This window comes from Pan paniscus, chromosome 14 (genome assembly GCF_029289425.2).
Source record: "Pan paniscus chromosome 14, NHGRI_mPanPan1-v2.0_pri, whole genome shotgun sequence".
NCBI lineage: Eukaryota > Metazoa > Chordata > Mammalia > Primates > Hominidae > Pan > Pan paniscus.
In genome coordinates, this window is record NC_073263.2 from 31771160 (window position 1) to 31796791 (window position 25632).

At 41.0% G+C, this 25632-nt stretch overlaps 1 protein-coding gene across 4 annotated transcripts in view; it reads left to right on the forward strand.

Annotated features, from left to right (window-relative positions):
- FRY (FRY microtubule binding protein) overlaps nt 1-25632 on the forward strand; it is a 448961-nt gene that overhangs the window by 359722 nt on the left and 63607 nt on the right. For all 4 annotated transcript variants that reach the window (XM_055096587.2, XM_055096586.2, XM_034936539.3 and 1 more), the window contains 10 exons: nt 1743-1999; nt 2475-2621; nt 3755-3923; nt 5181-5271; nt 11641-11723; nt 17097-17247; nt 17795-17898; nt 18651-18836; nt 21337-21535; nt 24058-24179. In XM_055096587.2, coding sequence (XP_054952562.1) covers nt 1743-1999; nt 2475-2621; nt 3755-3923; nt 5181-5271; nt 11641-11723; nt 17097-17247; nt 17795-17898; nt 18651-18836; nt 21337-21535; nt 24058-24179 — 1509 coding nt within the window. The remainder of the gene's footprint in view (nt 1-1742; nt 2000-2474; nt 2622-3754; nt 3924-5180; nt 5272-11640; nt 11724-17096; nt 17248-17794; nt 17899-18650; nt 18837-21336; nt 21536-24057; nt 24180-25632) is intronic.

Here is a 25632-nt window from a genome sequence, read left to right on the forward strand (position 1 = left end):
GACAAAATGCAGTTAACATAATAAACAAGCAAATTATGTAATGCATAAGTCTTTGCTCCAAAAAGTCTATAGATTTTTATACCATTGTCAAAAGATAGGTCTTTTGAATAACTGCTCTCTCTTTTATTTGTTTTTGGGATTTTTTCCCCCATCTTAAAGTCCAGATCCTTCTAGTGGAGTTTAAATAGTTCTCCCACCATAAAACTATTCTGAGTCTTTGCACCCAGAAGTCATTTTCCCACCGAACCCCCAAAGCACTCTGTTTGTGCCTTTCTGATTTCATTTGTCACTGTTTCCCTTGCCCCAGAGTGATTTGTCAACATAATTTGTCTGAGTCTCTTTCTTAGGGGCAGGAACTGCATCATTTGTCAGTCTTTGCTGTCTTTGTCATGTCTAGCACAGTGGCTTGCACCTAGAAAATGCCCCGTACCTTGGGACAAATGAATGTTCTGATTTTATAAGGATTTGAGTATGTGACATAACAGTCACATACATCAGTCACATCCATAAATGTAGAAATCAAGTAAATTTTGAAATTTTGACCTATATGAAACATAATAGCTTAGCACTGTCTGATTATTGTGATATAACATTATGGTCTCCAAAATAAAAAATTATAATTTTAATTTTAGGAAAAGGGCCAAATTGATTAAAGCTGCTGTTTCAGAAGATCCCATGGATTATCTTGGCATAATTCCTGGCATCTGTGTTCTATTATTTAGCAGCCATGAGCCCTCTAAGCGAGATTGCATTGCCACACTGGATCATAACACCTGTATGAGACCAAGCTTTCTAATTTCCCTGAGGATAAAATACCTTCTTTTCTAGATATGAGAGATAGGAGATTACATTGGAGCCTACTGCATATACATAATGCTGTGCTTCTCTATCTTAGAAAGTTTATTTGGATTATAAAATTAAATACTGCTGGCAGTGAAACAATGCCAAAATGCTCTGAGAGAAAGTAATGGTGAAATAACTGGACCAGACCTAGGGCTTCACTATTTGGACTCACGTGTCTCACAGGGGACACGCAGCCCTTGGCAGGCACCTTCCACATGCTTAGCAGTTTTCAAGACGACTCTGCAAAGTGGGTTTATTCTTCCTAGAGATCCACATGTCACTTTTTAACAGCCAGTGTTTCATGGAAGACACTTTGTAAGACACTGGGTCAGTGGTAAGGTAATCATTGGTGTTAGACTGATCCTAACCACAATTTATAAGAGCCTGATGGATGATAGGCACTGTGCTGAGCACATTGCATTCATTATGATTATATCTTTTAGTCATTACAGTAGCCTGATGTGGGGCCCTATCAGTCCCATTTTACCGACAAGGGAACTGAGGAGCAGAGATGTTAAGTAACTAGCCCAGAGTCACATGCCACTAGTATGTGGTGGATCTGGAATCTGAACACATGCGCTTCTAACTCCAAGTCCCTTATTTTGTCCACCCTCTGATATACATCTTCCGCTAGCAGTGGATTTGAACTCACTCCACTTTTACCAAGCCTGTGCTTGCCCCACAGTGCTATACACTTTCCTGCACAGCGCACCAGATGTGGAGCAACAAGCTTGCAGACAAGCCTTGGTTTTATCATTCTGTGGCCTTGGGGAGCTCCTGTATATGAAAATGTTTTGTAAACGTAGGACACTGTTCAGTCTGCAAGTTGGCATTTGAATTTCAATTTATTTTGGTGGAATAAGGTATGGATGACTCTCTGTCACTGCAATTCTCTTTAGAGGTAAGCCAGCGATTCCCCACAACACACCCCAACGGGCGCCAGATCATGCTTACCTACCTGCTGCCCTGGCTGCACAACATCGAGCTGGTGGACAGCAGGCTCCTCCTCCCGGGGTCGAGCCCCAGCAGCCCAGAGGACGAAGTCAAGGACCGGGAAGGTGACGTGACTGCTTCTCACGGGCTGAGAGGAAATGGCTGGGGCTCTCCAGAAGCCACGTCACTGGTCCTGAACAACCTCATGTACATGACGGCCAAGGTAAACTCAGAGGAAATGTGCTTCAAATAGCATGGCTCCATCATCAGAAAAAAACCCTGGGTTAGTCAAACCCCAGGGAAAATGGGATTCCTTTAAAAATCACATGAATGGCGATAAATAGTGGTGATGGTTGCACAGAAATATGAATGGACTTAATGCCACAGGCTGTACACTTACAAATGGTGGTGATGGTAAACTTTATGTTATGCGTATTTTACAGCAATTTTAAGAATGATAATGAAAATAAAAATAGGCCTAATATTTAAAAAACTCACATGAATAGGTATTGTGCATGATTGATTTGTGCATTATTAATTACTGTTTACTGAAAGATGGCATCTTTCTGATAAATGGTCATGTTTCCCCCTTCTTATGATTTTGAGATGGTCATGACCCTCAAAACTACTTTCAGTCAAACCTTTTGCATCCTTACAGTTTTCACACATCTCTTGGGCCGGTTTTTATTTTGTTATAGTATGGAGATGAAGTTCCTGGGCCAGAAATGGAAAATGCTTGGAATGCTTTAGCCAACAATGAGAAATGGAGCAACAACCTGAGGATCACCTTGCAGTTCCTGATTAGCCTCTGTGGGGTCAGCAGCGACACAGTTCTCCTACCCTATGTAAGTGTCTCTCAGCCCTTCAAGAGTGATTATTCCTGCAGGGACTCCCATGTGCAATTTGCAAGTCAGAATGTGCTCTTTGCTCCAGCTAAAATAGAAATGTCCAGTTAGTCACATGAATCTCCTGTGAGCTCATCCAGATATTACATAAAAGTTCCCTTCTGCCCCCTAGACACAGGCTATGTGTGCTAGTGATGCCTCTGTCATCTCCTTGCTCTGAGCCTTGGGACACAGAAACCTATTGATATAGCAGGTGGATATTTTTCTAGCAGTTACTGAAAACTGCCTTCTATAAACATTGGACCTACTATGTAAGAGACACTAAGTAAAGTGTTGTATTATTACTAATAAGAATGTTTCATGTTTACATCCTGATGCTCTTGAAACAGAATAAGAAAGCAGAGTATCCAGGTTTTTCTCTTCAAATTCAAGTGGTAGAAGAGAGAAGTGAGCATGGAGAAATCCTTCTGAAATGTCTGATATTTACAGTTGGTATTTAAAAGTGATAGGATCAACAGAATGACAGCATTTTTAAAACCCAAACTCAATTGGCATTTCTGTGCTGGTTGTTTTTGTGACAGGTTTATGTCTTCCTGCTGCCTTGAGTCCACATAAGCCTCACTGCAGCTTGCAGGGCTCAGGTTGGACTATGAGGCCTGCAATAGTGTGGAGCTTTAATCCAGAGTTATTTTTAAAATTTAAAACCATAAAAACAGCTAAAACTCATTTGTTTCTTGGGGAGAAGAGAATAGCAGGGGACTGGATTCCTTTTTAAACAAAAATAGCTAGCAGTTTTTCCCCAGGGTTTGTATAAATAAAATTATTTCTGAAGATGAGAACTTTGATGGCAAGTTTTCAGTTTAGATAGAATTCACGTACCTCAAAAGTAACTTTTAAAAACTTAGCATTAGAAAAGGTAAGGGCTTTAAGAACACACTGTTGTCAGACGTGCCGATGAAGAGAGGTGAATTTTAATCCAAGTCCTTGGTTCATCCTAGGATAGCACAAAGATTAGCTATCACGGTGACAGCTCCTGCATGATGACAACTTATCTAAATGAGAGGTTTACTGGCCTAGTGTTCCTGTGGACTAGGCTCTGTGAAACATCCCTTGTTTTCTTTTTTCCTTCTCAGATTAAAAAAGTGGCAATATACTTGTGCCGTAACAACACCATTCAAACCATGGAAGAGCTTCTCTTTGAGCTGCAGCAGACAGAGCCCGTGAACCCCATCGTCCAGCATTGCGACAACCCGCCCTTCTACCGCTTCACGGCCAGTAGCAAGGCCTCCGCAGCAGCCTCGGGTAAGAAGAGCAACCGGGCAGACACCTGGTCACAGATCCCTGGGGTTTCCTTCATGTAGATTCCTGAAAGGATATGAGAATGTGTTTGTTACTTTTTTCTTGTTCCTGTGTGTGCATTCAATTAAGAGATGGCTTAAGAATAACTGAGACATGGGCTGGGCGTGGTGACTCACGCCTGTAATCCCAGCACTTTGGGAGGCTGAGGCTGAAGTCAGGAGTTCAAGACCAGCCTGGCCAACATGACAAAACCCTGTCTCTACTAAAAATACAAAAACTTAGCCGGATGTGGTGGCACGCGCCAGTACTCCCAGCTCCTCAGGAGGCTGCAGGAGGAGAATCGCTTGAACCCACGAGGCAGAGGTGGCAGTGAGCCAAGATTGCACCACTATACTCCAGCTTGGGCGACAGAGCAAGACTGTGTCTCAAAAAAAAGAGAATAACTTAGTCTCTTAGGGATCATAGGGTTAATGAAATGATCTTGTAAAGATGACTGAGAATCTTTGGCTCAAGCATCCTCCATCACAGAACTTTGTATTTCAGCCGATCCCAGCCAGGACACTGCAGTCACTCAGGAATCTCATTTCTGGATCCTCCTTCTTGTATCTGGACCCTCCCTTGGCTATATTCCTTCAGCGTTGATTAAAATTCCCCCCAAAAGTATTATCACTTTTGGTTAATTGGTGTCTCAGCAACCTTTCATGAAATATATGCCATCCTCCTCAAATTCCTTGAAGTCTGCCTCCCTTCTGCTGACCTCATGCAGTAACTGCCTTCCAATTCCTCTCCTCCCTGAGTCTACTGTCTCCTCTGTTCGCCCTACACCCTGCCACCAGAGCAGTGTTCTTACAGGGAAGGAGTAGCACAGCAATCAGAAGTGCTAGGTGCTTGGCCTTACTTCACTAGCATTAGTTTAGTAACTCCTGGACCCAGAAATACTAAAGCAGCCAACAGCAGGGCCAGCCACTATAAATAAGCTCATTGCCTAAGTGGCCAGGAAGAAGAGGTTTCAGGAATGTAGGCTTGCTTTACGAGAGTTAAGGAATTTGGTTTGACCATAACAGATGTCTACGATTCTCTCATTTCAGTGGTGTGGGCTTGGAAGATTGTTTAGAATGTCTGAGATTGTGCAGAAGATGTAAAAAATCTTCCAAACATAAGATTTTACAGGAAATATTTCCCTGGAATTACTTGAGACTTGAGCTTGACCCCTCAGCTTGCATCTTTTTATAAGTGTTTTTCTTCCAATCCCATCTACAGGAACCACCTCTAGCAGCAATACAGTGGTTGCTGGCCAGGACAATTTCCCAGATGCTGAGGAGAACAAGATATTGAAAGAATCTGATGAAAGGTTGGTACACAAATTTGACTTAATATCCAGTGTAATGTTCTGCAATAATCTATACATAGACATCAATACAGGTTTGTGGAGTTTCATAAATTTTGCACATACATAAAAATCCTTCTTTGTTTTTAGAAACTCAGACTTACTTTCCAACTCTACTCAGTATATCCCTAAAGATAACAGTTATTTCTGTGCAAAGTCAGAGAAGAGAAAGATTTAGAAGGGTGTTGTTCTGGTGGTGGTGGAATTCCGCTTACCTCAGGGCTTAGTAAAAACCATGAGTTGTTCTGCTAATGGACACAGACCATCTGGAATTAGAATTGCCATGTGAAATTTTCAAATCTGATTGTTGAATAATTTCTTAGGGATAGAGTAGTCATCTTGAGATGAGTTCTATGAAACATGATTATTCTTATTTTACTTTTGCTTTGTCCTGTCTTGGTTAACCAAAACACTATCTTTTCCTGCTAAACAAAGTCTCCGTTCCCTCCACATTAGCTCTTTAATAATATTTCTCCCATATCTCAGCCTTCTTATTGCCTTGCCTATGAACTACTCATCAGTAGTCAAATCAGAGTCACTCTTTCCTGCAGTTGATTGTGAAGAGCAGGGAGACAAACCAGGAGAGAAAAACAAAACTCAATTTAAAAAAAATGAAAATTAGGATGATCCTCACGGTGTTGAAAACGCCTTCAGCTGAGCATTTTATAGTAAAAGGTAATGAGGGAGCCCTTTTACTTAAGAAATTAGTAAAAAGGATGAGATGCTCACGAATGCATATTAAAGGTAATTTAGGGGATCAAGTGGTGAAAATAACTCACTTAGCCCAAAATGCCCCAGCAAGCCCACAGTGCTTCCTGAGCATTCTGAGGATTTCATCATGTGTATTGGGGCACAGTAGGGGCTGGCGTGGAGACGACCTGGCACAGGGCTGCCTGCCCTTGGGGCTCTGAAGGCTCCTTCCCTAATTCAGGCACCAGCCAGATTCCTCACTGCATCACTGGGCAGCTGTGTTACCTTCAGGCAGATGCTCATCCATACGGGCTTCCCTTCAGACTAAAAGCCCAAACCCAGCAGATCACGAATTATAGACCTTGTCCTTTGAAGTTCTCTAATAAAGCCTTTTATTTCTTTCTCAGGAATGAATAAAGGTTTTTATATTCCACATATTAGTGAAGGTACAAGATTGTTAATTAGCATGTTCCTTTTTAAAATCTATATTTGCTATTAATATTACCTTCTTTGGAAAACTACCTCATGATAAAAGTCACAGTATTTCTCTAAAGATATTTTTACTTTCTCACTAGACTATAACATTCTTGATCATTTATTGTTTTGTCTGAGTTTCCTGTCTGAATTTTATTTGAGGTAGAAAGATGATAGATCTCCATGTATTACCATCTCATTACAAAGGCCTGTTTAGGGCCAGAGTTCTGAGTGTCCTGCCTAGAGGTTTTAGTGGTGCCTTTGAACTTAAGAAGCCAGTAATCTGTCTAATATCAAGATCACAGAACATCTTCAAGAGAGATTTTCTTGTTTAGCTCTTACTCCTGCTCTGTCACCATATCTCTCCTGGTCATTGGAAAGCCTGATGCAATTATCTACCCATATATATCACACATATTCATACATGTCAGATTCTTTTATACTGACTATTTATCTACCTATAACATTGATTGATCATATTCACATATATGTGCAAACATATGTCTATGAATATACTCTCCCAATGGACACCACTATTCCGTTGATCCCATATAGCACCTACACTATTTGTCTACTGTATTCTTTTTTTTCTATGAAAGTAGGCTGTGCCCTCAGCCTAAAATCCTTTTTTCTCCTCAATCTACTTATCACCCTTCCTTCCTTGTAATCCCTGTCATGTTGATGTATGGGTGCTTACAGACACACTTAACCACCAGATTTTAATTCCTAGAGAACACAGAGAGACTGCGTATCTCTTACACCAAGCTTGTCCAACCTGCAGCCCACAGGCCACATGCGGCCCAGGACAGCTTTGAATGTGGCCCAACACAAATTCATAAACTTTCTTAAAAGATTATGAGATTTTGAGTGTGTGTGATTTTATTTTATTTTTTTTTAGCTCATCAGCTATTGTGTTAGTGTAGGCAGTTCTTCTTCCAGTGTGGCCCAGGGAAGCCAAAAGATTGGACACCCCTGTCTTACACATATTTCTATCCTCAGTGATTAGTCTACTGTGCTGTGCATAGTAGGCATTTTAAAGTGTTTATTTGGTAAGTGAATGAAAATAGGAGAAATGTCATAGCCCCAGAGGTGGATAAGCTGTCCAACCACCACCAGTCCCCTTTCCCTTACCCTTTCAGTAACCCATCTTGGAGGACAGCAATTTACTCCTTTCTTTACAGTCCTTATAGGCAAAGAGCCTACAGAGACAGTGTTGTTCAGAAACACCGCACCAGGCTGCTGTGTTAACACACCTCAGGAGTGAGGCATCTCTTCCACCATATCCATTGTGAGGGAAGCACCATATCCATGGGCTGAGGGAAGCACCATGGAGTTGGACAAAATGACCGCCCTGGCACCATGTTCTTTACAACTAGATTAATGGTTCTTTGATGTGACTCAGTAATATTTAATAATGCCGTTCCTACTGACAAAAGCACAAACAAACCTTATAGCTTAAGTGAAAGAACATTAAAACAAGAGTAAAAGAATATGTGCCAAGCTAATGGGAGGGTAAGACAGTTGGTGTCTTAACTCCTGACTAAGGAAAACTACAACTTAACATTAACCTAACCTTGAGGCCCCAGTAGCCAAAGTAAGAAAAGAAAAATAAAGCAAATTTTATAACATTCAATTTTTTAAAAAAAAAAGCTATTCAAGTTAACAGTAATCTATGAAACATTTCAAAATAGCTAGAAGAGAATAATTTGAATGTTCCTAGCATAAAGAAAAAATAAATATTTAAGATGATGGATATCCCAATTACCCTGATTTGATATTTACACATTAAATGCCTGTATCAAATGATCACATCTACCCTGAAAAATGTACATCTATTGTGTATTAATAAAAATTTTTAAAAACTATCAGAAAATGTAACAGAAAGTACACCTAAGTCTAAGATTTTTCATGTAGTTTATTTTACTAGGCATCAAAATGAACATATATTTATTAAAAGAGTAGTTTATAGCAATTTTTAAAGTATGCAGAAACAATCTTCATAAGTTTTTGTTTTTGTTTTTCAGACAGGGTCTCATTCTGTCACCTAGGCTGAAGTGCACGAAATCACAGCTTACTGCGGGCTCAGCCTCCCAGGCTCAAGCAGTCCTCCTGCCTCAGCCTCCCAGGTGACTGGGAATACAGACATGTGCCACCACACCTACCTCATTTTTTTATTTCTTGTAGAGACGGAGTTTCACTATGTTGCCCAGGCTGGTCTCAAACTCCTGGGCTCAACTGATCCTCCCACCTCAGCCTCCCAAAGTGCTGGGATTACAGGTGTGAGTGACTGCATCCAGCCATAAGTATTTTCAATATATCAATCTTAATAAAAGATTTTTATAAATTTATATGCCCACAAAGGGATTTTTCATAGAAAGCTAAAGCAGTAAACCTCACCTGTATAAATTTTGAACGATCTATGTTGAAACAGAGATAATTTCTATCTAAATTGATAGTGTTGATATACACAAATATATATTAACTATCAGTTATCTAAGTATTATTAATTTGAGCTAAATCAACAAGGTAAAACTGAGGGGAACATTTCATCCTTCTAATTTTTCTCTTATCAGAGCTATTTTCATGGTATTTCTTAAGGTATGTACCTTTGATGTTAAAAGACATCAAAGATTCTACTTAATCCTTGAAATTCTTCAAGGGACCAGACCCAAAATAAGCTTCTTCAACCCAGAAAAGCAAAGGAAAATAACAGATTTTACAGTTGGGAGTCAGTTTTTTACTTTTTCCTTGCCAGACATACACTTTGCTACACTGTGGCTTCAGTCTTCTCCAGAACAAGGAGAACAGTCTAGAAGGGACTTGCTCTTCCCCTTTATTCCAGCCTCATAAACTCCACCCAGCACCCCTTTAAATCCAACTCAAAAGGGAAAAGAGATGAGTTGTCATCCATCCTGTAGTTCTTCCGGGTGCGGGCCCTCCAGGGCACAATTTAAAACCCGACATAGAGCACAGTTCATGGTAGCTGGAAGTGCTGTGGCACTCTCCACCTGACGGAAACCTGCAGATGTGCCATTTTTTCATCACCCTGCTTTTGTTCCTTTCTGAATGATGTCTGGGCCTAGCAGATGCTGTTTATCACTTTGCATTTATCAGCATAAATATGATTAAAGAACTTCTTCAGAAGGTAATAAGTTTGTCCTTTTTCCAATTTATTTTCATAAATACCAGTCTGATTTAGTTGGACGATTTGTATGAAACTAAGCCAATGTCTTAGATATTCTGTTCTTATAGATTCACAAATGCCCAAAAGATATAACAGTGAAGAAGGTTTGAGGTATGAAGTTACTGGGGAAAAGATAGCTGTCAGGATGGGGCAAATGTTGTTGCAAATATCTAAAAAGTGAATGAAACCAAGCTCATTACAGTACATTTCTGTAATTCAGCAAATCCAAATCACTGATGCAGTGCCCTAAGGTTGTACACCTGGGACAAAATGGGCATCTTAATGGCACATCCAGGAGTTTTTGCTGAAACATTACTCTTTCTCCACACATTAGTGAGGACAGCAATAGCCCTGCACCTTCCAGTGTCCCCAAAAGAAATAGAGTATTGATCTGTTATGAGTTAAGTCAGAATACCCGGTGAGTAATGTAGAGGGACACACCTATTTTGGCTTGAGTTTTCCAGGTATTTCTAGATAGCCTTAGTTCTTTGTTTTGGCTACATATATATTAAGTTGATAAAACCTGCTGTGTATCATTTTATATAAAATAAATATAGACATACCATTTTGCCCACACTGCCCCTGAACCACACCCTTGCCCTACCTTGTAGTCCTCTGTTTGAGAAATATGCTATCGATTTCTTTCTAGAAATCCTAGATAGAAGCATAATAACTAATACCTTATAGTCAGACAGTGTCTTGCAGTTTTGGACACACTCTCAAACATCCTTTCTTTTGTTCCCCCAAACAACCCTAATTAAATAAAAGAGTATTATTATGATGCCCTTTTTGCAATTGTGGAAATAAGTTCCCCAGGGAGGTAGAGGCCTTGGCCATGGTTACAGAGCCAGTGAGAGAGAGCTCAGCCTCAAAGCTCCACGCAGGGAGTTGGCATGGCACTGAAGGCCTCCTGCACTGCCACCTCCCTGCGGTCAACACTAGACAAGGTGTATAACTTCGCCTCCCCTCATTTTCCTCATTGTAGAATAAATAATGCTTATCTCAAAGATGAGTGAGCAAGATTAAATAAGATGATGTCTATGAATTAACTATACTTCAACATTTTTATTTTCTTTGTTGTTGTTGTTTTGTTTTTGTTTTTGTTTTGTTTGTTTTTGGTGGGGGTTACTTCTTAACAAGCCACAAGAGAGACCAGACCAAAGAGTCTTTCTGGTTACATTACTCCCAACTAGGACCTTTCCCTGAACACTCTCAAACTATTTTAAGAGAAACTTTAATGCTGGGTAAAGTCCAAGATTTATTATAAAGCTATTTTTGTGTATTTCCCATTCTATGTACTTTGAGTTGTTTAATCATTCAGGAAATATTTATTGACCACCTACTGTGTGTCAGGCTATGTAAATAAGGGAATCATGTTATTCAGTATCATGTCCATTTTCTTTCCAAAGCAAATGTTACCATTTTCTAGTTCAACTGAAATATTAGGCTTAAAATTTTTATCTTTTCAAGGTTTGGACTTGTGCTTATGAGCAAGAGTGACCACTGACCCTCTCAAGGAAACAAGAAATGTTTGGGGTTCAATTTTTACAGCATTCCTTTAAGAAAAGCACCATTGGCAACTAGCAGCTGAAAAACCAACCACTAAATCATAGTGTCAGTTTATGAGTAAGAGCGTAGGCTGGGCGCAGTGGCTCACGCCTGTAATCTCAGCACTCTGGGAGGCCGAAGCGGGCAGATCACGAGGTCAGGAGATCGAGACCAGCCTGGCTAACATGGTGAAACCCTGTCTCTACTAAAAATACAAAAATTAGCTGGGTGTGGTGGTGCACACCTGTAATCCCAGCTACTTGGGAGGCCAAGGCAGGAGAATTGCTTGAACCTGGAAGGCGGAGATTGCAGTGAGCCAAGATCGCACCACGGTAGTGCAGCCTGGTGACAGAGTGAGACTCCAACTCAAAAAAAAAAAAAAAAAGCGCATATGCACACATGTTAATATTTCATTCTGGTTGTTCTTGTATTTGAAGGTTTAGTAATGTCATCAGAGCCCACACTCGCCTCGAGTCAAGATACAGCAATAGCTCTGGAGGATCCTATGATGAAGATAAAAGTAAGTACCAACAGGCTGTGGGCTTTCAGGCGGAACGCAAGTGGTCAGAGGATGGAAAATGAGTGTTCTGATTGTTCTTGGTCTGATTACTAAAAGGGCCTATAGATATTAAGTAACCATTTAATCCACCTATGCAGATGAGCATAGAGTCAGCATCCTCAAAAGTTAAAAAAAAAAGAAAAAACCATGGACAAATCAAAATTATAAAAATTCAAACTACCATCCACTCCTGTGTTTATATATATACTTTTTTTTTTTTTTTTTTGAGACGGAGTCTCGCTTTGCCACCCAGGCTGGAGTGCAGTGGCACCATCTCAGCTCACTGCAAGCTCCGCCTTCTGGGTTCAAGTCATGTCCCTGCCTCAGCCTCGTGAGTAGCTGGGACTACAGGCACTCGCCACCACGCCCAGCTAATTTTTTGTATTTTTTAGTAGAGACGGGATTTCACCGTGTTAACCAGGATGGTCTCGATCTCCTGACCTCATGATCCGCCCGCCTCGGCCTCCCAAAGTGCTGGGAGCGTGAGCCACCGCGCCCGGCCGTGTTTTTATATTCTTGACATTTTTTCTTGGTGATGCATCTGGGGAAAATACACTAAGTCATAGTCCCATTAGAAAACACATGTTGTTGGCTGGGCGCGGTGGCTCACGCCTGTATTCCCAGCACTTTGGGAGGCCGAGGCAGGTGGATCACGAGGTCAGGAGATTGAGACCATCCTGGCTAACACGGTGAAACCCCATCTCTACTAAAAAATACAAAAAATTAGCCGGGCATGGTGGCGGGCGCCTGTAGTCCCAGCTACTCAGGAGGCTGAGGCAGGAGAATGGCGTGAACCCGGGAGGCGGAGCTTGCAGTGAGCCGAGATCGCGCCACTGCACTGTAGCCTGGGCGAAAACAAATGTTGCGGTTCAGTTTTTCTATCTATCTTGCGAGTGGGTTTAACCTTGAAGCTTTGAAAGGCTGCTCACTCAGGATAGGATCTGTTCCTATGTTGAATTTCTCAATGGCATAGTCTCCATAGCCTATTGAAAGCCTTGCTAACCTGGGAGTTAGCTTTGTGACAGGAATTTCTTCTGGTAGTTGGGAAAACCAAAAAGGTCAGTGCATTTACTGATTTTGTTTAAGCCCTGGACAGCTTCTGTAGATATTGAGCAGATACAGAGTATTAGTTGGTCACAAGTTACAGAAATTCTGAAACCAAAGAACGCTCCCAGTGACATTTTAGATTTGCTAAGGGAATCAGTACCTTGTGGGATTTATTCTTTTTTGTCAGAAATTGTAAATATACTGACATTTCATGAGTTAAGTTCATTTCTTAAGTTGGTGCTTTGAATTGTTGTTTTGAATTGTTTTGTTTTTACAGAAATGTGCAATGTCAGGTAAGAACTAGGTAGTTCCAATAAGGCCACATTTCAGCTACCCTTGTTCTACTTCTGAATGCACAGACAGGCAGTTCTCTACCATTAAAATACTAATGGAAGGCGTGTCTAAAATCCATATGTAATTATCATGCTCTAACGTAGGTTAAGTTTCAGCTATGTCCCTATAAAACCTTCACTAGAGCTGTCAATAGGAAGTAAAATAAAGCTGTTTGTGTTTTCCTTCCTTTGTGTGTCCCCTCAGGGGATTGTACCATCCAAACACTGAATAGTCAAATCTCAGTACCATAGGCCATTACTTCTAGAAGGCACCAGATTTTAGAGATGAGGAAAGTAGTACTTGAGAAATGGAGAGGTGGTTCAAGAAAAGTCTGGTTACTGTGGCAATATCTGGTAACCCAAAGTTTGAGGACAGAAAAATTTAAGTTTAGACCACCTTAATTCCTCTCAGCACATTTTGGCTGATTGGATATATATCTGAAAACATCATTGAAACAAAGAATAACATATCCCTTCCTAACAGAAATCTCACAATTTACTTTTTAATTCTTCAATATTCTCCCTTTTTGTTTCCCTTTCAAGTTTTATTGAAGAGTAGCTAGTTACCTAGCAGTACATTTGGCAACTGACTTATCCTGGATGATTATCTGAGAAGTTAATTTGCTGCAAGTAAGTTACTTGTAGGTAATTTGCTGAGAGTTAGAACTGAGATGAGTTACTAGTGCATCTGCTTTAAATTTTTTCCAGGCTAAAATTGTTGTGGCCAAGCTTCATGGCATAGAATTATAGGGTTCTGGTTGCTCACTTGTCAGTGTATTAGAAAAAGCCAGTAGTCACTCTTCCTGAGGGAAGTCCTGACCTTTTCCACTGAAACCCTCTTAGCCACATCCCATGAAAAGTGGGATGTTCTTGGTTCTGGTTTTCTGATGCCTGTCCTCCTTCAGAGCCTCAGTTGTCACAACAGGAAGACACCCCTGCACCAGCTCTGTAAATGTTAAGGCCAGCATTCTACACTGGGCCAGCAGCATCAAATCAATGACTTCACACTACCTTGCAGAAGTGAAGGAAAGAAAAATTATGTTGTTATAAAATTGCCTAAAGACGACATAGTATGTTCTTCCTCTTAATACATAAACTGATCCCAATCTGCAGCCAAATACCTGGGTTAAATCCTGTGCCCACCTGTATTGCTCTTCTTAAATGCTGCTGGCCTGCTTTGGGAGCATGATAAGAAATAAACATGAAAAGTGTTGCTGTACTTATTTTATTTTATTTTTATTATTGTTTTTGAGACAGGGTCTCACCCGTAGCCCAGGCTATAGTGCAATGTCACGATCTTGGCTCACTGCAGCCTCTACCTCTGGGGTGCAAGCAATTCTGCTGCGTCAGCCACCCTAGTAGCTAGGACTACAGGTGTGTGCCACCACACCTAGCTAATTTTTGTATTTTTAGTAGAGACGGGGTTTCACCATGTTGGCCACGCTGGTCTTGAACTCCTGCCCTCAAGTGATCCACCCGCCTGGGCCTTCCAAAATGCTGGGATTACAGGCATGAGCCACTGCGCCTGGCCTGTACTTACTTTAAAGATAATATTGTGACGTTCATTCATTCAACAAATATTTATTGATGCTTTACCATGTGCCAGGCACCATTGTAGGTAGTAGGGAGAAAACAATGAACAGAACAGAAGAAGTCCCCACTCTCCTGGAGCTTACATTAGAGTTGGGGAGGGAGGTGGTGCTGGTGAATTGGTGATCCATGGGTGGAGGGGGAGGGACTAAAGCAGAGCGAGCAGGGTAGAAAGTGATTGGGGTTGGGGTCAATTTAAATAGTCAAGGAAAGCTGCTGTAATAAGGTGATATTAGGGCAGAGACTTGAATGAAGCAAAGAAGTGAGCCATGCAACTGTCTGCAGATGAGCATCCTAGCCATAGGGAGCAGCAGATACAAGGGCCCTGAGGCTGTATGGGGCCCAGCCTGATCACAGAACAGCAAGGAAGCTAGGATGAGTGGAGTGGGGTGAGCAAGGGTGCGCTGGTAGGAGATAAGCCAGGAGAGGAACATGGAGGGGGAAGACCTTGTAAGGCCTTAAAGGCCACGGGTGTGGATTTGTGGAGAGCCGCTGGAGGGTGTTGAGCAGAGAAGGAGACACTACTGAACTTGTTTTACAAGAATTGGTCTATCTGCTCTGTGGAACATAGACCTCAAGTGATCTACCCGCCATGGCCTCCCAAAGTGCTGGGATTACAGAGGTGAGCTACCACGACCAGCCAAAATTGTGCTTTATTGAGATGAGGAAGACTGCAGGACAAGGATGGAAGCAGTGAGACAGTTAAGGAGGCCATTGCAGTGGCCCATGCAAGAGAGGATGGTGGCTTAGTCTAGAAGTAGTGGTGAAGATGGAGAACAGTGCTCAGATTCTGGAGATGTTTTGAGGGCAGAGCTCTCTGAATATGTGGATGACAAGTTACTGAACCTCACTTTCTTCTCTACAAAATGGGGATAAAATAGATACCTATTATTGGGCCATTAATATGTGAAATGCATAGGCCAGTGCCTGGCATCAAGTAAGCCCTCTGTGCTAGTTCCTAATGTTATGATTTTTATTATTATTGTTATCATCATCATCACTGTGATTATTATTTGGGTATGGGATATGAGGGGAAAGTCAGGGATGACTTTAAGTCTCTTGTCCTGAGCAAACTGGAAATATGAAATTGTGCTTTTTTTTTGAGACAGAGTCTTGCTCTGTCACCCAGGCTGGAGTGCAGTGGCATGATCTCGGCTCACTGCAACCTCCACCTCCTGGGTTCAAATGATTCTCCTGCCTCAGCCTCCTGTGTAGCTGGGATTATTACAGGCGTGTACCACCACCCCTAGCTAATTTTTTGTATTTTTAGTAGAGATGGGGTTTCACCATATTGGCCAGGCTGGTCTCGAACTCCTGACCTCAAGTGATCTACCCGCCTTGGCCTTCCAAAGTGCTAGGATTACAGGGATGAGCTACCACGACCAGGCCAAACTGTGCTTTATTGAGATGAGGAAGACTGGAGGAAGAGCAAATTTTCATAGAGATGGGAATTCAACACGATTTAATGTTTTTCTTTTCGTATATCTGTATTCTGCTTTGCTTTATAATGAATAATTATAAATTAGTTACCAAGTAATAACTATGCAAGTAGTTACCCAAACAAGTAATTCTCACCCATTTGATCATGTAATTCATACTCACCAAATGAAATCATTAGAAAGTTATTTCTGGCCAGGCACTCACACCTGTAATCCCAAAACTTTGGGAGGCCAAGGTGGGAGGATCACTTGAGTCCAGGAGTTCGAGACCAGCATGAGCAACATGTTGAGACCCCATCTATTTAAAATAATAATAATAATTTTTTAATTAGCCAGCTGTGGTGGCACATGCCTATAGTCCTAGCTACTTGGGAGGCTAAGACAGGAGGATCTCTTGAGCCCCAGAATTTGAAGCTGCAGTGACTTGTTTTTGTTTTTCAAACAGAGTCTCACTCTGTCGCCCAGACTGGAGTGCAGTGGCATGATCTCGGTCCACTGCAGCCTCCACTCCCAGGTTCAAGCAATTCTCCTGCCTCATCCTCCCAAGTAGCTGGGATTACAGGCACGTGCCATCATGCCTGGCTATTTTGTGTGTGTGTGTATTTTTAGTAGAGGTGGGGTTTTGCCATGTTGGCCAGGCTGGTTTTGAACTCCTGACCTCAGGTGATCCACCCACCTCAGCCTCCCAAAGTGCTGGGATTACAGGCATGAGCCACTGTAACCAGCCCTGCAGTGAGTTTTGATCGATCCAATGCACTCCAGCCTGGGTGCCAGCGAGATCCTGTCCCTAAAAAAAAATTTTTTAATGAAAAATAAAGTTATTTTTACAAGCATACATTTTTAAAATTTATTCTGAAAACATCAAGTAGAGAAAACAAGTCTCCTCTCCCTGAAAATAAAGCACAGTTGTCTTTCTCACCCTCCAGATGATCCAATTTCTCCCTACACGGGCTGGTTGCTGACTATTACAGAGACCAAGCAGCCGCAGCCCTTACCGATGCCTTGTACTGGAGGATGCTGGGCCCCCCTGGTTGACTATCTCCCGGAGACCATCACTCCCCGGGGGCCACTCCACAGGTGAGCAGCGTGTGTGGGGAGAAGGAAATCTTAGCTTTGACTGGACTTTTCTACCTATGACAAGAGAAAAACCTAGTCCAGGTCCCACCACATTAAATTATCTTATCAATCAGTGGGATCCTGCCTGATTTGACTGCCAGCTTCCAGCATATTAGCAGAGTTTGCTCAAATGTTAATCAAAATTCAAAGCTGCCTGTGACCTTTGAATTTCTCCTTGATGTAATCTGGATATGGGCATGCATTCTGTGATGCTTTTTAGACTGTAAGCAACTTGATGAGAGGGACCTTGTCTTTGATTTCTCTTCATCCCTTAGCTCTTATTGCCTAGTGGCTAGTAGACTCTCCTTTATGTGATTAGCTCAACCAATGTTTCTTATTGTTGTGGAGCTCTATGCTGTGTTACAAGTTAAACTCTAACTCCCCCGAATAAGAGCCTTATATAATGTTTTAAAAACACTTAAGAGTTATGTTGTACTGTAACTTAATGATCTACTAGTATTTCCATCCCCTTTAGAAGTTGCATTAATTTCATTATTTCATTGATTAGGTGCAATATTGCTGTAATTTTTATGACTGAAATGGTGGTGGATCACAGTGTACGAGAAGACTGGGCACTTCATCTACCATTATTACTTCATGCTGTCTTCTTAGGTAAGACTGGATCTAAAAGGCATTCTAGCCAATCGGGTTAAAAATATACAGAAGTAATCCGTAGAGATTTCCTTTCACATTGACATCCTGTTTGACTCATTTCGGGAATATTTGATCTCCACCATTTTTCATTGCCCTTTTGTGACATCTGCTCTGAAATGTCAGCTACTTGGTCACTGTTTGAAATTGCTCTATTTCTACCATGTAAATACAGTGGTTTCTCACTAGTGCCACATCTACAAAGATATCCAAAATAAGTTGGGCCTTTTTGAGAGTCTTCGGCTGAAGTGGTAAATTTTAAGCTATGAGGCATAGTCAGCGTATAAAAAGAAAGGATGTAGGACGGAGTGGGCCAAGCCCTGAGCTTTGTAGAGCAAAAATGGGAAGAGGAACCAGCCAGGGAAACTCAGAAATTCAGTTAGAAAGAGACTAATAAAATTAGAATCTTTCAGTAACAGGGATATCCAAGGAAGAGAACATCTCAAGAAGAAGGAATGCTAACCACATCAAATGCTACAGAGAGGTCAAGAAAAGTTCATCTATCAGCATTTTATGAGAACATTTTACTTAAGAAATAAAGCATTTTATTTTTCCTAAGCCCAACTTCTGTATGTTGGTAACCCAAACAATAACAAAGAAAACTAAACATTCTTTTAACATGTTCCTCCTGAGTATCCTGGAATCTTTACTATCCCTGGAATCTAAACGAGCTTAACGTTTGTTTATACTTAGATTCTACTGTTTTGTTCCAGGTTTAGACCACTACCGGCCTGAAGTCTTTGAACACAGCAAAAAACTGCTTCTTCACCTCTTGATTGCCCTCTCTTGCAACAGCAATTTCCATTCCATTGCTTCCGTGCTCCTGCAGACCCGAGAGATGGGTGAAGCTAAGACTCTAACCGTGCAGCCAGCCTACCAACCTGAATATCTCTATACAGGTAACAGAGAAGGACTGGTAGAGAGCCTAGGACAGTTACAAATGCAGAGATAACTAACTGCAGGTGCCAGTGGAGCCCAAGTTAACTTCTCTCATGCTATGACCTCCAACTTTCCACGTGGTAAATCAACAGTACAATAAATGCACACCATTTCACTTGATGTGAACTTGCCTCTCAAAAGCTTTCTTTATTATTGAATATTTAAAATATATTTTTCCTGGTTATATATATGATTGCTGCCCCCATTGAATATGTTCCTCCTGATGCATTGGAAATGTAAGTGCCCATTGGCCAGGAGCAGCAGTCTAGAACACCGAAGGATGAGAACACACAAAATAGTGACCCTTGCTACTGCCTGAGAGCAGGTCACAGCCAAAGTGCCGGATGTATCACTTGGGTGCCTTCTAGTGCCCATGAAGGAATTTTCACTTTTGAATGATTGACCTTTTCCTTGAAGACACCATTAGTGGGAGCCTGTTAAAAGCCATTGCTGTTTTGAAACAAAAAGAAATTCTTAGAAATAGGAACAGATGGCATTAACTGAGTCAAAGAAATTACTCTGTCATGTCGCGCCATTCATGAAAACGGGTAATAGTGGTTTTCATTTAGAACCAGAACGTTTAAAATATCTTAAAATGATGATGAAGATTACCAACTAACAGAGTTCAGGGACTAATTTTTTTTTCCTATTCATTTTACACATCACATTGGCGCCAGCTGTGGTGTGACATTTCACATGTCACTGTGTGCTTTCTGCATTACTATGAAAAGGGTGCACCTTTTATTTATCACTTGTACCCACCACTGTATTGGCTTCTAACAGATGTTAACATAGTTGTTTGGAAAACAAATATGAAATCATCATTATCTCTGAGACCTAAGGCCTACTGACCTCAATTTAAGCACTTCACTTTGAACCAAGCTACACTTAATTGAAAATAACCTGCCAATAGCCTCTTAGAAACACAAAACTCCCTTTGCTGTAGATGTTTAAACTGAAGAGTTCTAGCTGCTCTAAGTCCTGAGGATAAGAATGTACTTTCTTAAATGTTAGGCAGAGAAAACTGTAATATCTGATAAGTTGGGTATCTCTGTGTAATCAGTTTTGCGTTTATTATACCACTGATATGGTATAAATGATTTAAAGTGAAGATTTACCAAAAACACATACAATATTCATAGGCAAGACAAACAGTAGATAGCTAAAGTGACTGGCTCTACAGGACACAGGGAATAGGTGTACAAAGATTATGGGAAATGTTCTTTTTTTATAAACATTTATTAAGCACCTAGTTTCAACTATAGTTGCTTTAAATACACACTAAAAATGTGTGTGACAGAAATTATTGTCTTGACTTTATTATAATAGAACACTGAGATACAGAGAATTCCATAAATTCCCTGAGGCTACACTATAAGTGGCAGAAATATTATTCACACCCAGGACTCCTCACTTCTAATTCAGTATATCTATCAGACACACACCAACACTACATACTTTTTATGATTATTAAATAGGGGAAAAGGGATAGTTGCATATATACATTTTCAAACCCACAGCCTACCCAGAGGTATAGAATGTCAACCAAGTATATAATGAAGAAACAGTATTTGCTTATGCCATATTTCTTTGAATACCATAAAACATATTATATTAAAATATATCGATATACACATAATACTAAAGCTTCTGGGCACATTTACTCAAAAATATTATGTATAAGTAACCAGCCATTAAGTGACTGGTATCCTCAAACAGGGTATCATTTCACATGGTTTTTTTGTTTGTTTGTTTGTTTGTTTGTTTGTTTTTTGAGACAGAGTCTCACTCTGTCTCCCAGGCTGGAGTGCAGCGGCGCGATCTCAGCTCACTGCAAACTACACCCACCGGGTTCACGCCATTCTCCTGCCTCAGCCTCCCGAGTAACTGGGACTACAGGTGCCCGCCACCACGCTCGGCTAATTTTTGTATTTTTGGTAGAGACAGGGTTTCACCGTGCTAGCCACGATGGTCTCTATATCCTGACCTTGTGATCCACCCGCCTCAGCCTCCCAAAGTGCTGGGATTACAGGCGTGAGCCGCCGCGCCCAGCCCATTTCACATGTTTAAGAAGACTAATACCCAGGAATAATTTATTAAGAGCACAGTTAGTAGATGAACTGTTACAGTTGAACTGGTTTTTTGCCTGGTCCATGCATGCATACAAACACACATACATACCTTTCTTTTATAGAAAGTATCAACTAAAATAGCAGAGTAGAAAGCAGCAGATCACCTCCTATTCCCAAATACACACTCATTTACACAGCAGTGCAACTGATTGCCTAAACAAAGAAAAACTGTCAGTCTCATTTAATCATAGCCACAGCCGAAAGCAACCATTTTCTCCCCAGAATTTAAATAACTCCACACTTCCCTGCGCTCCTCTGTGGACATCATTAAGCATGCTGACAAGCACACTGCCTAGTACATCCCTCCTTGACCTTCTTCTCCCACCAGGTGGCTTTGACTTCCTGAGAGAGGACCAGTCATCCCCGGTGCCTGACTCAGGGCTTAGTTCAAGCTCCACCTCCTCCAGCATCAGTCTGGGAGGCAGCAGTGGAAACCTCCCACAGATGACCCAGGAGGTAGAAGATGTGGACACAGCTGCTGAAACAGATGAGAAGGCAAACAAGCTCATTGAGTTTCTCACGACCAGGTAATAAGGGGTTAGGAGTCCGCTGCTGTTTGCAGGTTGGTCTTTCGGAAAATTGCCAATGCTTTAAACCACACAGATGGAAAAGTGATCCTGGGGTTCTAACAAAGTCCTGTTTCTCTTCTCAATTGCAACTGCTGGAGTCTGTGTGAACAGACACTGAGATACAGAGAATTACAATTTGTGAAAGGCAGACATCGATAGCAGTTTCTAGGATCCCACTGATGTGACAATTGATGGGCAAGGGGATTTTGTGGATAATGATGATGCAGCAGATGGAGGCAGGAGATGGTAGTGCCCCACAGTGAGCATGCCTTTAGCCATCTATCAGAGCTGCCAGGGGTTAGTAGTTCTGAGACTTGGCAGAGAACTTCACTCTGGAAATCAAGGATATTAGCCATGATCAACCCAGAAGCAGCTGCCAAGGAGACCATTGTCTGTTCATCTGGTCCAAAGAGTCATTTGTAAAAGGCAGTCAGAAACCAGAAACAATAGGAAGCATAATAGGAAAGGAATCAAACTAATAAATCAAAACCAAGAAAAACTGCAAGTGGTACTGGTTAGGTCTTCTGGTTCTTCTCATTAACCATTTAGCTTGTAAGGCTTCAGGATTTCTAACACCCTGCGGTCTGGTAGTTGTGTAAAGCATGCTTACTTGTGACTGGGTGGCATGCTCCCCTTTCTCAGTGAGTTGAGTCCTGGAAATCTACTCTGTGTATGTGTTATCTAATATCTCATGTGATCTTGCTTTCTTCAGCTAATGCATCAATTAATGCAAACAATAAAAAAAGAGTATTTTCTTTCCACAATTCATGATTCAGGTTATTTTGTGCAGCTCTCAACTTAATGTGGGATTTAATGTGCAGGAAGCTTAGGACAGGAGCTGATGGTGCCTACATACAGTATGCCTGCACATACAGGGTACTTCAGAGACCCGCATGATTTGTGGAAAGGAAAAGTATTGTCACCACTCACCATCTGTCAGTACCACGTGTTTGGAATAACTCTCCTCTGAAGTTCTCCTACCTGGCTCCATTCCATTCTTACTGTTGAAAACCAAGTAGATGACAGAGGCCATGTATTCAGTTTGATTGTATGGTATTTGCAGCTTGATGTGATCCTGATAAAAGCCTTATCTCTGCAAATGCTAACATGTGAAAATTGAGTCCATGTCTAAATCTTTATTTCACTTAACATTTGATATCATTTTACTTAACAAACAAACATGTAGCACTTATGATATGCCAAGCACTGTTCTGGTGAATTGGGAGGTTTTAATTTTGTAAATGAATTTAATTTAAAACATTTTAAAATGACTCTATAAATTAGATGTGTTTTGAGTATGCTGATAAGGTTTATAAGACTGAAATGTACTTCCAAAATAATTCATAAAATTGTTTAAAATTTTTTTAACTCACATTTTAAGTTCAAGGGTGCATGTGCAGGGTATGCAGGTTTGTTACATAGGTAAACGTGTGTCAAGGGGGTTTGTTGTACAGGCTATTTCACCAGCCAGGTGTTAAGCCCAGTATCCATTAGTTGTTTTTCCTGATCCTCTTTCTCTTCTACCCTCCACCCTCCAGTAGGCCCCAGTGTGTGTTATTCTCCCCAGTGTGTCCATGTGTTCTCACAATTCAGCTCCCACTTATAAGTGAGAACATGCGGTATTTGATTGTCTGTTCCTGCGTTAGTTTGCTAAGGTGATAGCCTCCAGCTCCATCCATGTCCCTCCAAAGGATATAATCTTGTACCTTTTTATGGTGGCACAGTATTCCATGGTGTATATATAGTTTGCTAAGGTGATAGCCTCCAGCTCCATCCATGTCCCTCCAAAGGATATAATCTTGTACCTTTTTATGGTGGCACAGTATTCCGTGGTGTATATTTCTTTATCCAGTCTGTCATTGATGGGCATTTGGGTTGATTCCGTGTCTTTGCTATTGGGAATAGTGTTACAGTGAACATATGCATGCATGTGTCTTTATAGTAGAACAATGTATATTCCTTTGGGTATATACTCAGTAATGGAATTGCTGGGTCGAATGGTATTTCTGTCTCTGGGTCTTTGAGGAATCGCCACACTGTCTTCCACAATGGTTGAACTAATTTATACTCACACCAACAGTGTAAAAGCCTTCCTTTTTCTCCACAACCTTGCCAGCGTCTATTATTTTTTGACTTTTTAATAATCACCATTCTGACTGGTGTGAGATGGTATCTCACTGTGGTTTTGATTTGCATTTCTCTAATAGTCAGTGATGTTGAGCTTTTTTTATATAATTGTTGGCTGCATGTATGTCTTCTTTTGAGAAGTGTCTGTTCATGTCCTTTGCCCACTTTTTAATGGGTTTTTTTTCTTGTAAATTTGTTTAAGTTCCTTATAGATGCTGGGATTAGATCTTTGTCAGATGCATAGATTGCAAAAAATTTAAATATGTTATATGTTTGGAGTCAGGACTGTATGTGTAGTTTTAAAAATGCAAAATGACAGTTATATTTTTGACATTTTGTGTGTTTTGTTTAAGGGCATTTGGTCCACTTTGGTGCCATGAAGACATCACACCTAAAAATCAAAATTCAAAGAGTGCTGAACAGCTCACTAATTTTCTACGTCACGTTGTATCTGTATTTAAAGATTCCAAATCAGGTACTTCATCTTATTTGCACAGATCCCTCTTTCAGCATTGTTCTGTAATGGACACTGTCTCTATATGATGATTACAGCGCCTTAAAATGGTCCTGCACTCCACATCCATAGCACGAGCATATTCACAGGGGAGTTCTGAAGCTTGTTCAGATGCTGCCTAACTGCATGGTATTTAATGCCGTGTGTATTTGCATTATGCTATATCAAATAATTTTCCCAACATACTTGTTCTACTTCTTTCATTTACCTTACTAGAATTAAACTGTGCCTATAACATTTTCTTTAAAGAAGGCTATGAGGAATAAATCTCATTGACTCTCATCAGTCTCAACAATGAAAAATAGTCTGGTTAAATGGCTGGTTGAATGGTCAAACAATTTTTTTTTAATTGTGATAAAATGTTTTTGGCTTTAAAAGTTTTTGCTAACAATTCCTGTGCAGATGACTATTCAATATTCTAAATACAGTGTGACTCCTTTAGCATTATGATACTTAAGTGTTTGCCTTCTGCTGAATTCCTTCAGGTCCAAGTTGGCCTGGGCTGATTTGTGTGTGAAACTTAAATCTGGTTTCTCAACATATTGTAAAACCATCTCTACCTTTTTTTCCTCACACCAGGCTGGCAATATTAAATCCAGCTCTCTGGCTTTTCCAGCTGCTCTGGTAATTAGCACATTTCCCAGTTTGAAACATTTTGGATTAGCCACATATCTTTTCATTATCAGAGGACACTTACTAAAAAACAAAAGATACTGACAGACTGAAATGGGAGAGTCATTTCTAGGAATAGACTTCCGTTTCTAGTTTTCAGTTTCCCCTTTGGAATTTGTTTAAAATATGAGGACCTCAAAAGCCAATTAATAATTGAACACAGCCCGAAGGAAGAAGTTTACTATTTGTATGTAAACCATTAATTAATCTAAAATCTTGGATTGAATGAAAATAATAAACATGAGAAAATGTATAAATGCCTTATGCTGAATTCTTGGAGGGTACTTCAGGCTGCATGAAGTCTAAGTCTTTTTGCACCTTGACCAATTTTTACTGATTCTGATTTCCTTGTACATCCCTGCTTTTGGCCTGTTTTCTCTATACATACACAATGTATTCCTGGAAACACGTGTTAGTCAGGGCGGCATAGCTGCTGTAACAAACAGCCCCCAGAGCTCAGAGGCTTAACACAACAGAAGGTTATTCCTGGGTCCTGTAACAGTTCAGTGCAGGTGTTTGGCAGGTGGCCTTCCGCTAGTTGCTTCAGGACCCTCCAGCCTGAGGCTGTGCCACCCCCTAGGCTGAGGCCTCTGCTGGGCCCTCTGCATCCAGCCAGCAGGTGGAAGAAGAGAGAGTGAGAAGAGGATTCCTCAGGATGAGTTGACACCCCAGGCTTAAATGGGGTATCCAGTGGGTTTTTTTCCACATCCCATGGGCCAGAACTCGGGCACCTGGGCACACC